Source organism: Xenopus laevis, chromosome 8S (assembly GCF_017654675.1).
Source record: "Xenopus laevis strain J_2021 chromosome 8S, Xenopus_laevis_v10.1, whole genome shotgun sequence".
Classification (NCBI taxonomy): Eukaryota; Metazoa; Chordata; class Amphibia; order Anura; family Pipidae; genus Xenopus; species Xenopus laevis.
In genome coordinates this window covers 59,275,702-59,290,861 of record NC_054386.1, presented here as the reverse complement: position 1 = coordinate 59,290,861, position 15,160 = coordinate 59,275,702, and the positions used below count along the sequence as shown (strand labels likewise).

Below are 15,160 nucleotides of genomic sequence, written 5' to 3'. Positions count from 1 at the left end.
ATGTGATGTGACTTCTAATATCTGTATATTTCATAACTGGGAGTGATATTTTTTTTATTATACACGAGCCATGAATATCCAGTAAAATATACACTTGTAACTAGTGCATAGTGATGTCAGTGGTAGAATTAATGCTTAGTTATTTAAGTTATAGGAACAACTAAAACTTGTGTCTAAAAGAAAATAATGAATAATGGGTCCACTGTTGTAAATTATCAGGATATTGTAAGTCACCTTGATGTAACACGGCCTGTATAAAAGCATTCAAACTTAGGCCTTGTGCTTTTATATAGCTATGAAACTAAAAATCCTTATATTTTGTAACCAGAAATATATTTTTCTTATATTTTTCTCTGTACACAAAGTACACACACACAGAGCTGTGAAGTCAGAACCAATTTTTGGATATTTGGAGTCGGGGTCGCCAAACAATGTACTAACTCCTACAATTACAAGTACTGAAAATAATCAAATCCGATTTAATAGCTTCTACAGCAGCTTATTTATATAAATGATAATAGTCTTTCTGAAGCAAACACACCAATTTTACCAGTGCAGAGCAACAGTACATTATATTTTAATTTCTTTGATACACTAACAGTTTTTGTTGTCACTGTTCGGAGTCTGAGTCAGAGTCTAAGCATTTATGTACCGACTCCACAGCCCTTGGAACACACACGACACAGATACAGTTGAGATCAATTGGAAAACTACAGTCTCTAGACAGCAAGACATAAGGTCATGGTGAAGTCATCATTCATTTACAGAGTTTTGCTTTTACATGGATGGCAGAATAAAAATATGACGAGGGTCCCTTCCCATAAGGACTGCAATCTAAACAATTGACTCATATTAGTGATACTTTATGACACTTTGGGGTATATTAATCAAAGAGTGAAGTTAATAGTGAAGTTCCGCCACTAGAGTGAAATTCCGCCACTTTCCATTCATTTCTATGAACTTTCACTTTCACCCATTGATAAATATGCCTTTCAACATCCAATAGAAATGAACTGTGAGCTGTGGAATTTCACTCTAGTGGCGGAACTTCACTCGTTGATAAATTTACCCCATTGAGTTTGACATTTTTCTCTGGCTGAGGTACAAATGAAACAGGTTTCCTATATCTGGCCCCTTTAATAGCATGCAGTGCAAAGTCTGTCTGCATCATTTCCTAAAATGTTTAGTCCAGCACAGGGACAGACAGCCACAGAATACCCATACGTTTTTCTAACAATTCAAGCCAATTTAAGCAAATTTATCAAAGGTTGAATTTATATGATTTTTTTACTCTAATAAATTTGAATATGAGACACATGCATGTTTCCACTATTATATGTGTTTAGGAGCAAGGTTAGCTGCTATAAGAGCAGGCTTAATGGCTCTCTCTTCTCCGTTTTTTAGATAGTTCTCCTCTTAAATAAGTTTGTGTTTAAGATTAGATGGAGGTAATGACGTAAGGTAGAGAAACCAGTCTTGTACAGTCATAATACCTGGTTCAGCTGGCTCTAAAGGGAGAGTAAGAGTGAGAGTGATCTGACCTAGATTTCCTTTACACTGATCCACCTTCTCCATACTTGGGCATATGAGCTGAAACTGCAGTGGGTCGGTGTAGTTTTATCTGAACAGTAAGAGGAACCAGTGTCAGGAATTCCCTAATTTTCTTCTTGCACTTGAAAATGAAGAGTAGACTGGCCAATGTCTGTGGGAAGGACATTGGTTTTATTACAGCTAAATTCTTTTGATTTATACAAAACTTGGATACTTGCCGGCAAGTGCTGTAGTAATCAGGTGATTAAATATGTTTGCATTTGTTTTATTCTAAATAAGGATACGAACCAGGAGAGAACTCATTTATAGTGAAACAACAGCTTTGAAATGGTGTTTGATCTGTGGTATGTACTGTATATGGGCAAGGTGGCCACTTTTCATATATGTACAAAGTTTTAAATTCATATTTTAGTGCAAGTGTGCTGTTTATTTATATGTGATTTATATGTGGTTCATTCTCAAAACATTCTCAGGTTGTGTGTTTGATTCCTAGGGGAGCCATGATTAACCATGCCACATCTATAACCTTACCATCTGGGTGCCTCCTGTATAGTAGCAATGTTTGTCATTTTGTGCTCCAGAAATCCATGAAGGGAGACTGCATTTCTTTGCAGCAAATAGGAGGAGCGACTGTGATTCACATATTTATAACACAGTCTATCTAGCATTCTTACCTCACATTTATACCTGAACCTGCAATGAGGCTGAATAGGCTACCCGAGTATTGCATACTAACCTTTGCTTAGGTTAATTGTCATCTGTAGGTGTTGCTCACAGTAACTCCCCTTTTTCTTAGCAAGGTAGGGCACCGGTTGTACTGAAATTCCCATCAGGTCCTTTAGTTACTGACTATTGCTATAGCGACTTCATTTATGCTAGTTGTGTGGATTATCTTATTCCCTTCTAGTAAAAACATTGATCTGGGTATTTCAAATTCAATTAAATTCCTTGAATTTTCTTCTTTTTATAGGCAGAATCAGGATGTCCAGCAACAGATCCAGCACAGACCTTCACATTATCACAGTCCAACTTCCTCTCTCACCTCCTTGGGATCTATGAGCCTTTTGCAGTCACCACCCTCAACAATCATGTCCCCTTCCCAGCAACAACCACCATCACCAAGCTATGGGGACTTCTATACAGTGCCTTCTCGGTCTATTCACATTCCTTTGGCCAATCCGTTCCAGCAAGGGGATGTGTATCGCTCCACTCAGTTTCAATTAGGGCAGCAGCAACAACAGATGGACCCTGTATTGTTGAGGCCTCCTTCGTTGCCTTCACCATTTTCTCAGATGCAAAACGACCCCTTTACTATTGTTTCCCGGGCCCAAAATATGGTCAGCCTTTTATCAGAGGAGAACCGATCGTTAAGAAAAGAGCTGGAAGATTGCTATGAAAAAGTGTCTAGGTTTCAGAAGGTAATTTTTTTTCTTAATTGCTCCTTTTATTATGATTTGTTTAGCATGCTGTACAATGCTGTGGTCCTGTGTATGATCCCTGTCAGGGCACTGTCTACAAGGGTTTTGTATGTTCTCCCCATGCTTAGTTTCCTAAGGCAAGTTCCTACAGGCAAGTTAATTGGTGCCTGATAAAATTGACCCTAGTGGGTGGATGTTTCCCTGGAGCAGGAGACTAGTGTAAATGATGAGTAATCACTGTAACAATATGTTGGTGCTTTATAAAGGGTAATAATAATAATATATGATGTGAAAATCCTGTTTCCCTTGAACAAGTCAGGACAATGAATATTGCATAGGATGTACCCTGTACATGTTGGGCACAAATATTTCCTGTGATGACATTGGAAACATTTCAGATAATTAGTACAGATATCCGGAAACCCATTATCCAGAAAGCTCAGAATTCCGGAACGGTCATCTCCCATAGACTCCATTTTATCCAAATAATCCAAATTTTAAAACAGCGCCTTATTGGAAGCAAAACAAGTCTATTGGTTTTATTTACTGGTTACATGATTTTCAAGTAGACTTAAGGTATGAAGATCTAAATTTTGGAAATATCCTTTACCTGGAAAACCCCAGGTCCGGAGCTTTCTGGATAACGGGTCCCCTACCTGTAGTAGGCACTTATGTATGTTCTCCTTCCGGGCATTTACTACATCATACATCTAATTTGGTTAGGACAGGAACAGGGTTTCTCTGCACAAAGTGTATATTTCTAAATACATTCTGTTCTGTTTGTTTCAGATGGAAATGGAAATCCAGAGAATCTCTGAAGCTTATGAAAATCTCGTGAAGTCCTCATCCAAGAGAGAAAACTTGGAGAAAGCCATGAGAACGAAACTAGAGGAGGAGATTAGAAGGATACATGACTTTAATAGAGACCTGAGAGGTAGAAAAATATCCTTACATCCAAATGAATATCTATTTTGTTCAGTCTATTAGATAAATTAATTATATTGGTTGTGAGAATTGCTTGCCCTTGTGAAGTCACTGCTTTTGTGGGCAAATTTTATTTGTATTTTTCAAATCCCAGCTTCTGTCTTTTGCAAGTGTTAAAGTAAGTGTAGTAGAAGGGCCAGCCAATATATCATATGTGGAATAGAAATGAATTTAATCTTTGTTCTGCAGAACGCATGGACACTGCAAACAAACAGCTTGCAGCAAAGGAGTTTGAAGGCTCTGAAGACAACCGCAAAACAATATCTCAGTTGCTTGCACAAAGTAAGTAGTTTGGCTTCATGTTCTGCTTTCTGTTCTTCAGTTGTTCAATGTGATAACTGATTCATCTGTTGCTGGGTGAACATGTTTCATGTAAAAAGACCAGTGTACCTTTTTTATTTCCCTTAAGTATGAAGTGATGAATGCAATGTTTTTTTTCTCTTGCTTTGTTGGTTCTGGATTAGTTAATTTTTTGCAAGACTCACTTCCCAAATCCCAAACATTAATGCCATTTTAAAAGGCAACATGGTTTTTTTTTTTTGGTTTTTTTTAGATGATGCAGTTCTGTCTATTTATTTGGATTCTGTTTTGATTTGGTTCAGCTTTCCATTTTTGGGTTAATAGTATTGATTGGTTGAATAAGAAAAATAATCAAGGACATATTATCCAGATTAACAATGCAAGGATGTCCCAAACAACAGATAAAGCCCATCCCAGACAAAAGTGATAATTTTTTTTTGCTCTAATCTAGATGCATGGCAGCCCATTGGCAGTATATATACTTGTTGCTGAAGTTGCTTCCTATAGTTTATATCTTTGGGAAAAAGCCACTGCAAAAACAGTCGGCTCTTTCTGTAGCTTTAATTTAGCTATCAAGCTGCCAAGGTCTATTTGAGCTGATATTTGTAGATACCTTTTATGCCCTAAATCTTGTCAAAGCATATTACTGTGACTGTTTAGCCCTGCACCATTATTGTTCATGCATTTTAGTTTATGTCCAGACGAGCGGAACAGCAGGTTGGGTCACTCTCACTAAACCATGCTGTACCTTGCCATTATCTATAAAAATCTCAATTACAGTCTTTAAAACAAATGTGTCCTTTGCGTTCCCTTTCTGATAAAACCAAAAGGATCTTTTTATGTGAAAATGTAGAAAGCGTAGCATTTTTATATACAGTAGATTAATTTACAGTTGCAGTTAATTGCCACCTTTTGGATTAAAATTTGTGTTTTTCCCAATTTGGGCAGAATCAAGTGAAGAATTTACATTGTGGGGATCTATGCTGAATTACCTTGTCACATTTGTGGCTGCTAATGAAAGGCTAATGTCACATGTGGCAGAGTTTGGCGCTGAAACCTGAAAATTTGCATTTCGCTGCAAAATCCACTGCATGTGCTTGCAGCCGGGCCGACGCAATGGTTCCGGGTACAGGCCAAAAAGGAAGCAGATGCCAGTGCAGGGAGCTGATTCTCGGCCTGATTTTTTTTCCATCGGTCAAAATCGGCCGTCCTATCTTAGATTAGCCTAAGAGCCAAAGAATATGGCTTGAGTGCAAGTTCCTGTTATCTAACAATTGTGGACCCCACATCTAGGAACCCATTGAAACCAATCTGCAGTTATTTCTTCCAGTTCTAATCTAGATAAATTGAACACAGGGCTATTTGACAGGAGAATTAGCTGGACATTGGTGCACATAATCCCCACATATACTGTACATAGCCAAATAAGCACTAATCCAGTGGACAGCATGCAGCGGGGAGAACCCACACTTTTGTGTTTACTGACGATACTTTGTTTTGTCAGCATGCCAGGCAAATATGAATTGACCAAATTGAAAAGGGGTAGATTCACTGCATTATTAGATGAAAGGGTTTTTTTTGCTAACTATGGCTAGCCAGACTGCTCTTCAGGGGGTCTATACCCTAAACGCTATAGTTGGAAATAGATAAAATGTAAGTAATATTGTCAAATGTTTATCCTGTGTTGGTAGTGATATCTTGTTGGTCGCTTTGAATTTTACTGGACTGGTCTAGGTTTATAATTATACAGGTATGAGATCCGTTATCCGGAAACCCGTTATCCATAAAGCTCTGAATTACAGAAAGGCCGTATCCCATAGACTCCATTTTTTTCCAAATAATCCAATTTTTTTTTAAATTATTTCCTTTTTCTCTGTAATAATAAAACCGTACCTTGTATATGATCCAAACTAATATATAATTATTCCTTATTGGAAGCAAAGCCATCTTATTGAGTTTTTTTAACATTTACATGATTTTCTAGCAGACTTAAGGTATGGAGATCCGAATTACGGAAAGATCTGTTATCTGGAAAGCACCAAGCCGAGCATTCTGGATAAAAGGTTCCATACCTGTACATACATCATCTTTTTTTATCTGGGGCAGTGCTGCTCATACCAAACATTTTGAGGTCTTAATTATATTATATTATAAGTGACAATGTTGATAGATGGTGGGTCACTGCATTCCAGTTGGACAGCTCTGAGCTAGCAATCTCTTAACTTACACTGGGGTACGTTTCCCAGAGTATACTGGCAGGCTCACGAGACCAGCTCAAGCGGCAGGCTTCAGTTCAATCTTGATTTCTTGCCCTGACTCAGTGATTGCTTTACCTGATCTCTGGAATGTGGTTCTACTGGTCTGGCGGTAGCTGGGTGCTAAAAGGTTCACGGACTCTTTGCTATGTGATCTTCTGTTGGTTATTTGCTACTGTTTGCTTCTAACCCCATTAAGAGTTCTGCAGCAATTCCTTTTAACCATGCTATTAATGTCTTAAGTGAAATCTCAAGTGAAACAGGATACAGTCAAGGTATTAATGGCACAACGGTAGCTGCTCCTTCTCCCCAGGGGTGCTCCGCCAATGAGGCGAGTTGAGGCTGTCGCCTCAGGCAGCAGCGCCCCACTAGGTACCAGGGGCAGCAAAAATGCTGCTCCTGGTACTTTAAGAGCGAATTTCTGGGGGAGGGGGGGCAGCAGCAACTGCTGCTGCCTCAGGCAGCAGAGGGGCCAGGATCGCCCCTGCTTCTCCCAGCCTTTGAAAAGATTTAGTTGTCTTTCTTCCGTGACCATTTGTAAGCATAATTCACTGGCCAGCAGCAAACAGCATGGGTAAAATCCAGTACTGGAAACTGGTGTAAGCTAGGTAACTGAAAATAAGGAAACCAAATAACAGGGATTTCCAGACAAAGGGATAAAGACAGGCAAGAGAATGGCCTAAAACAGTTAAAAGATAAATAGAGAGCAGAGTTAAAGGGAACTGCAGAGACAAAGGCTAGGCAGAATAAACCCAGGACACGTACTCTACAAAATGCCAGAGAAGCCAACAACAGCCTCTCCGCTACAATAATGTGAAACTAGAAGCTATGCCTGCCTGTCACTTATTACAATAGGTTGCGGCTAAAGGTGGCCATACACGGGCAGATTAAAGTTGCCAATATCGGCCCTTTAGATCGATTCGGCAGTTTATCGGCCCTTAAGACCGATTCGGCAGTTTCTCGGCCCGTGTTTTGGGGGCTTGTGACGGATCTTCCCGATCAGTATCAGGCCAAAAATTGGGCAGGTTTTGATTTTTCCTGTGATCGAGGAGCGCATCAGCTAGTTTATGTGGTCCTACAATGCAGCTCCCGTTCTCTTTGTTGTAATCCAATTGTTCGGCCCTAACGTTCGGTGGGCATATTGGGGGGAAAATCCACATGTTTGGTGACCACGTCAAATGAGCGGATCTTATCGTGTATGGCAGCCTTAAGGCTTATCAGATCTCATTGCAACCTGGAGCAAAGGAACAGAGATTGGTAGAAACCACCATAAAAAGGAAGGGAATGTGCACATAAAATAAATTTATGGATGCTACAAATCCAGAATCTGATTTCCCAAATCCCAATACTTTTTTGCACCATTTAGATCCAACAACTCATTAGCAAATCTGATGCCTTACTAATGCACTTTAAACAGTAGGCAGTTGAAGTCAAGAATTTCTTTTTACCAAAAATGATGCAATTTCTTGATAATGATGTTTGAATGTGAAAATTAATGTTTGCATTCTGTTCTCTAGTTATACCATCTATAACAGAGCATGCCAGGCAAATATGATTTGACCAAATTGAAAAGGGGCGGATTAACTGCATTATTAGATGAAACAGTTTGTTAATAGGGTATATTTATCAAAGAGTGAAGTTAGAAATCGCCACATTCTGCTAGAGTGAAATTCCGCCACTCCATTCCTTTTTTATGGGATTTTGAAAGGCGTATTTACCAAAGGATAAACTTTCACTTTCACCCATTGATAAATACTCTTTTAAAAATTCCATAGAAATGAATGGAGAGTGTCTGAATAACACTCTAGAGGACTGTGGTGATCTCTAACTTCACTCTTTGATAAATATACCACTATAAGTAAGGGATTGCTTTCACTTTCTGTTTGATGTTCTGTCGAGAGCTTGACTTGACTATTTAGGCCAGCAGGTCCATTTCTGTTTCTTTTGATGTTTTCCTTAAATGTATGCTGGGCTCACATTTCTGACTAGTTAGTTAAATGGCAATGATGTATATTTACTACAGAAATCTGATTGATATGAAAGAGGATGCCAACTTCTTAATAAGTCCCTAGTGCCAAAATAAATATTTTCAGAATAGTGCAGCAGAGTTTTTGGCTATTTAAGCACAAAAGGGTTAATATCTGGGTACAGGAATATAGCATGTGTTACATTGGACTCTTAACACACCAGGCTGGGCCTTCACTATGTAGAAGTAGTGAAGTAAGGATGTAGTGAAACTACAATTCCCATATGCTACTGTGCATGAAAAACAAAATACAAGGGCGCCAATAGATTTTTGCAACAAAAATAGAACAGTTTATTTGTCCAAGACAAATGATCTACATGTTTTACTCACAATACACAGAGGTCCCAGCAGATAATCATGTCATGACTACAACATGTCCCTCAGAGACAGCACAGTGGAACTCCCTGAGGCAATAGCTTGAATAGCCTGGATAGATACACCCTCAGGATCTCAGGTGATGCACCAGGTTTCATGTGACGTGACTCCTATGTATAAAAGAAATAATCCTGGAAAGCATGTGTGAAGCTGCACAATGGTTATGTGACATGTCAGACAGGGATCCCCAACCTTTTGAACTTGTGACAAAATTCAGAAGTAAAAGGAGTTGGGGAGCAACACTAGCGAGAAAAATGTTCTTGGGGTGCCAAATAAGTGCTGTTATTGGTCTTTTGGTAGCCCCTATAAGGATTGTCAACCTACATTGAGTCTCTGTTTGACACTGCACCTGGTTTTTATACAACCAAAACTTGCCTCCAATCCTGGAATTAAAAAATAAGATCCTGCTTTGAGGCCACTGGAAGCAATGTCCAGGGGGTTGGAGAGCAACATGTTACTCACGAGCTACTGGTTGGGGATCACTGTCAGAGCATTGTATTAGGGTAAGGCCACACGAGGAGATTCGGGAGATTTTGTCGCCTGGCGACTAATCGCCTCGTCTTCTGAGCGACTATCTCCCCGAACTGCCTTAGCGTTTTTTCCCATAGTCTACAATGAAAAGTCACCTGCGCTAATGCAGACGCGGCGATGCGTTTTCTATAGTCGTCCGAAGTTGCAGCAACTTTGGTGCAACTTCAGGCAAGTATAGAAAACGCATCGCGCGTGTGCATTAGTGCAGGCGACTTTTCATTGTAGCCTATGGGAAAACACGCTGAGGCAGTTCGGGGAGATAGTAGCTCAGAAGACGAGGCGATTAGTCGCCAGGCGACAAAATCTCCCCGAATCTCCTTGTGTGGACTAACCCTAAATGTGTAAAAGCAGATACTCCATATACAGCATTTTCCTTTAATAGGAAAACATGTTGATTTATGTGTTGGCTAATCCATCTACTTAATAGATTGTTTCCCTAGTCATTAGTGACATTGTGGATGCTTATAATATATGTAGTCTTTATGGTGTACATGTTGCAGAATTATTCTTAATTTAATACATGCTTTTTTTGACTTTGATTCTTGTTGCCTTTCAGTAAAATTGTAAATGTGTGATGTTTTCAACCATTAATAAAAATAATATTTTCTGTGACGTAGGTATTTAAATCAGAAATTTGTAGAATGTGTTCTAGTATGGCAGTAGCATCACATGGGTGAAAGTGAGAACTCCCTATGGTAGATTTTTATCCAAGTTTTGCCACCCAACTGACAGATGCGCACCCATGTGTAGTGCATAGCTGGAAAGAAAGGGATGGTGTTGCTGCTGGTTTTAATTACTGGATAATTGGATGATTCAGAGGATTGGCATGGTCTCTCAGCAGGAGGCTTTGGATGAACAGAGACAAAATTTTATGAAGCTGCTGAACCCGCTGTTGCATATAATGTCCTATACATGGTACATGGTATATGTCAAGGTGGTTATCCCCAGCACAAATAATCCATTCAGTCTCAGTCATATCTTTTGTTAACATGCTATTTATTTCCATAAAGGAATATTATACTGATCATTTAAGACTTTTGGAGCCTAAACAAATTGTATGTACTTGTTTTTACCCTGATTTAAAATGGGCAATCTAGCATCTGGGAAAGTGAGAAAAAATAATGTTTGGCATAAATCCACCAGAAGCGACAGTTTCACTTTTGTATGGGTAGTGCTTTGATTATTAACAATATTATTAACCTCATGAAAGGTGCAGACTAGGAAAATAGAGAGAGAGGCATTCAGTATAGCTTTACCAACATGAGACACATTTACAACAGCAAGTGCAGTGGGCAATATGCTCTTTTCCCTGCAGTCAGTTGCACAGAAAACCACTTTCATTAAAAGTACTTGCCTCTGCAGTTCTTTATGGGCTCAGCGCCACTCAGTCCTTCCAGTCTTGCATTCTAAATCAGATGCTGCTGCACCTTTTAAAGGGATTATGTCATGATTTTTATGGTGTAGTATTTATTTCTCAATTACACTGTTTACACTACAAATAAAACCATATAAAATGTAATTCCTGAACCAACAAGTATATTTTTTTTTAGTTGTAATATTGGTGTGTAGGCAGCCATCTCAGGTAATTTTGCCTGGTCATGTGCTTTCAGAAAGAGACAGTGTTGTGCTATTGAACTGCTTTCTGGCAGGCTATTTTCTCTTAGTCAATGTAACTGAAGGAGTCACAGTGGGACATAGATTTTTAATATTGAGTGCTGATCTACCAGGTAGCTGTTGTCTGGTTACCTTCCCTTTGTTCTGATTGGCTGCTGTGGGAGGGGGAAGGGAGAAAGTGATATCACTCCAGCTTGTAGTGCAGCAGTAAAGTTTACTGAAGTTTATCAGAGCACATGCGTGGAGGCACCTTGGAAACTGACAATATTACTAGCCCCATGTCTGATTTCAAAATTAAATATAAAAAATCTTTTTGCTCTTTTGAAAAACTGATTACAGTGCAGAAGTCTGCTGGGGCAGAGCTATTTTGAAAAAAAAAACATATTTTTCTGAGACAGTATCCATTTGACACTGGGGAACCCTGGAGCTATCACCACCTCCTGGCCAGGCAGTATCTCCAGGGTTTCCACAGGGCGCAGTATAAGTTGTTGTAGTGCAGTTGCACCAGAAGTGTAGGACACACACGTCGCTTATACACCAGAAATTACATCAGACAGACGTTACATAATTTGAAGCAAGTGCGAAGTTGCTTTGGAAAGAGCACAGTTGCATCAAATTCAATGCCCCTTTGTATAATGCTACATTTTTGGGGAAAAGCCCTGAATTGCGGGGAGAGAAAAATAGCACTTTGCTCACTGCACTGTAGGCATTGATGGAAAAAGAATTACATTTCCTTATCATAACATGGTCTAAATATTTGTAGTTATTGGCATTAATGCATATTTTTGCTATTGCACCTCAAGATCCTATATGATCAGTTGCTCCTCTAAAGAATTACATTGTATCTAACTCATGACCTTCTTTCTGTTCCCAGACAAGGAGTTACAGAGGGAGAAGGAAAAACTGGAGATTGAGATTTCCTCTCTACGCTCAACTAATGGGGACCAAAGAAGGCATATTGAAATACGGGATCAGGCTCTAAACAATGCACAGGCCAAGGTGGTTAAACTAGAAGAAGAGGTAGGATGCCACATTTGTTAAAACTGTACATTTTTGTTATTACATCAATAGCACTTAACCATCACTAACTTTGGGAGAGGGGAGGACATGTGTTAAAAGGAAAACTATATACCCAAAATGAACACTTAAAGGGATCCTGTCATCGGAAAATATGTTTTTTTCAAAATGCATCAGTTAATAGTGCTACTCCAGCAGAATTCTGCACTGAAATCTATTTCTCAAAAGAGCAAACAGATTTTTTTATATTCAATTTTGAAATCTGACATGGGGCTAGACATTTTGTCAATTTCCCAGCTGCCCCTGGTCATGTGACTTGTGCCTGCACTTTAGGAGAGAAATGCTTTCTGGCAGGCTGCTGTTTTTCCTTCTCAATGTAGCTGAATGTGTCTCAGTTGTACATGGGTTTTTACTATTGAGTGTTGTTCTTAGATCTACCAGGCAGCTGTTATCTTGTGTTAGGGAGCTGTTATCTGGTTACCTTCCCATTGTTCTTTTGTTTGGCTGCTGGGGGGGAAAGGGAGGGGGGTGATATCACTCCAACGTGCAGTACAGCAGTAAAGAGTGATTGGAGTTTATCAGAGCACAAGTCACATGACTTGGGGCAGCTGAGAAATTGACAAAATGTCTAGCCCCATGTTAAATTTCAAAATTGAATATAAAAACATCTGTTTGCTCTTTTGAGAAATGGATTTCAGTGCAGAATTCCTCTGGAGCAGCACTATTAACTGATTCATTTTGAAAAATAAATGTTTTTCCCATGACAGTATCCCTTTAAGCAACAGATAGTCTAACTCTGTCTGTTAATTGGCTCATGTGACCTAACAAGTATGGTTTGTTTGTGTGCACAGTGAATCATACAATCCCAGGGGGCGGCCCTTATTTTTTAAATGGCAAACCTGTGACTGTTTCTGGGCAAAGCCCGTCTCTTACTACCCATGTCTCAAATAGGCAGAACATGTTGACAGGCAACTAAGTAGACATGACTGCCTCAATTCTCCCTGAATTCATGGCGCTGGTCCAAACCCCCCTGGGTACCATTAGCCTAAATATGACTTTTCCCATAATTACTTTGTAGATACAAGGCAGTTGGGAAATAAGATTCCTTCTTTTGAACTGAGCAGAGCAAGAAACAACAATACACAGATATTTCCCCAGAAAACAACAATAAGTAGAAAGTATGACCACCACAAGTCTTATATTTTAAACTCATGCTTGCCCATTTGATTTTCTTTAATACTCTAGTCAAGGGTAGCCTTCGTTTCTGGACCACAACAATGGTTTTTAATATTCCTATTTTGTCTGGTTGTTAGAGTAAGTTTCTTTAGCAACCAAATAGCAGTTTGAGTTGCGAACTGGAGAGTAAATATACCTCATTTTTACATGGAAACACATGTCACTTCACTCTAAATATGTTGAATTAGTGTTAGGACACAGCATTCTTGTATCTTAATTAAATTATGGAGGTACATTCCCCAAATACTAGTCAGTTCTGACCGCTCACCTGGATGTAAGCCCCCATTTTGGATGGGGCAGTAGAGTTATTTTTGGCCAGCCTTCTACCATAAGAGGTATTTTGAGCGTTCAATATAAACAAAAGGGATTCCTCTCATAGTTCTGTCAAGTGCATTCTAAAAGAGATTCTGCTGGGCAAGGAGTTGGGATACACAGGATTCTTTGCATACTAGCAATGCACCATAAAAGGCTCTAGAAGTGAAACTGTTAGCTTTCCCATGCTTTCTCTTCAACCATTTCATATCACAGGGTGCCGTTATGACGAGCACCCTGTTAAATACCCCTACATTTCATGATGGGATACATACTACTGGGGATATTGTACCATTCTGGCCATTAGTCTAATGAAAAGCTGAAAAATTGTGAAAAATCCACCTTAAGTAAGAATCTGTAGGCTACCTTTTCAACTTTCTTCCTTTTTCTCTCTATTGTTGCACTTTTACATATTAATAGAACTGCCATTTTGCTTGCCTTATGGAATTCTTTACATACAACAATGTAGTAAGATTTAACTGTCACAGATCAATAATCTGTGCGTCTTATTGGTTACAATTATCAACTCTTTTCCCAAATGCCTTTGTCAGCATCGAAAACCTTGAATTCTTAATCTCCCTTTTGCAGCTGAAAAAGAAGCAAGTTTATGTGGATAAGGTGGAGAAAATGCAGCAAGCCCTGGCTCAGCTTCAGGCTGCTTGTGAAAAGCGAGAACAGCTGGAGCACCGTCTAAGGACCAGGCTAGAGAGAGAGCTGGAGTCTCTTCGTATGCAACAGGTAATCCTCCGCCTTCTTCAGTAGCAGTGGCTAGCACAGTGGGGGACCTATTATCACGTATGTATAAAGTGCCAGCATATTTCACAGCATGGTACAATGAAAGAGATTGTATACATCAAACACGTTATTTACATGGAGGTATACAGAGTTAAAGAGAGCTCTGTTTATTCATGAGGAAGATAACATTTACAACAGTTGCATGGATAAAATGGATTACACATTTGTCAAGAGCATTTGGCATATTTATCAAGGGTCAGATTTAGAGTTTATGGAAATTTATAAAATCTCCCATAAACTTCCATAAACTCCAAATTCAAAAAAAAAAAACCCGAAATAATCTAAATTTATTGAAAAAAAAAATTAAATTTGGGTGAATAGGATCGACCTGCAAACACGAATCAAACGACTCCAAATTGATTGTAGGAGGGCCCCCATAGGCTAAAACACCAATTCAGCAGGTTTTAGAATAGAATTTGAATAGTCAAATTTGAATTCTTAAAGGGACAGTACATGATAAAATGTAGAATTTTTTTTAAACACAAATAGAATTTGGACTATTCCCTAGTCGAATTACACTAAAATAAAATTTTAATTTTCAATTGGACCCTTAAAAAATCTGCCCCTAAATGTCTCAATAACAACTAAACCCTAGTAACCTTCATACATTTCCTTGTTATATGGTATGGATACTAATATTACCCCTGAAATACTGCAGGGATTCTATTTTACACTTGGTAACCAGTGTTTAGTGGTTATTGAGCAGACAGGTGTGCATATCATCATCATTTATATAGCGCTGTCAA

The 15,160-nt window shown here is 39.0% G+C and overlaps 1 protein-coding gene across 1 annotated transcript in view; it reads left to right on the top strand.

Annotated features, from left to right (window-relative positions):
* amot.S (angiomotin S homeolog) overlaps positions 1 to 15,160 on the top strand; it is a 43,889-nt gene that overhangs the window by 20,690 nt on the left and 8,039 nt on the right. The window contains exons 4-8 of the mRNA XM_018232980.2: positions 2,522 to 2,969; positions 3,759 to 3,903; positions 4,143 to 4,235; positions 11,929 to 12,074; positions 14,208 to 14,357. Of these exons, the coding sequence (XP_018088469.1) occupies positions 2,522 to 2,969; positions 3,759 to 3,903; positions 4,143 to 4,235; positions 11,929 to 12,074; positions 14,208 to 14,357 (982 nt within the window). The remainder of the gene's footprint in view (positions 1 to 2,521; positions 2,970 to 3,758; positions 3,904 to 4,142; positions 4,236 to 11,928; positions 12,075 to 14,207; positions 14,358 to 15,160) is intronic.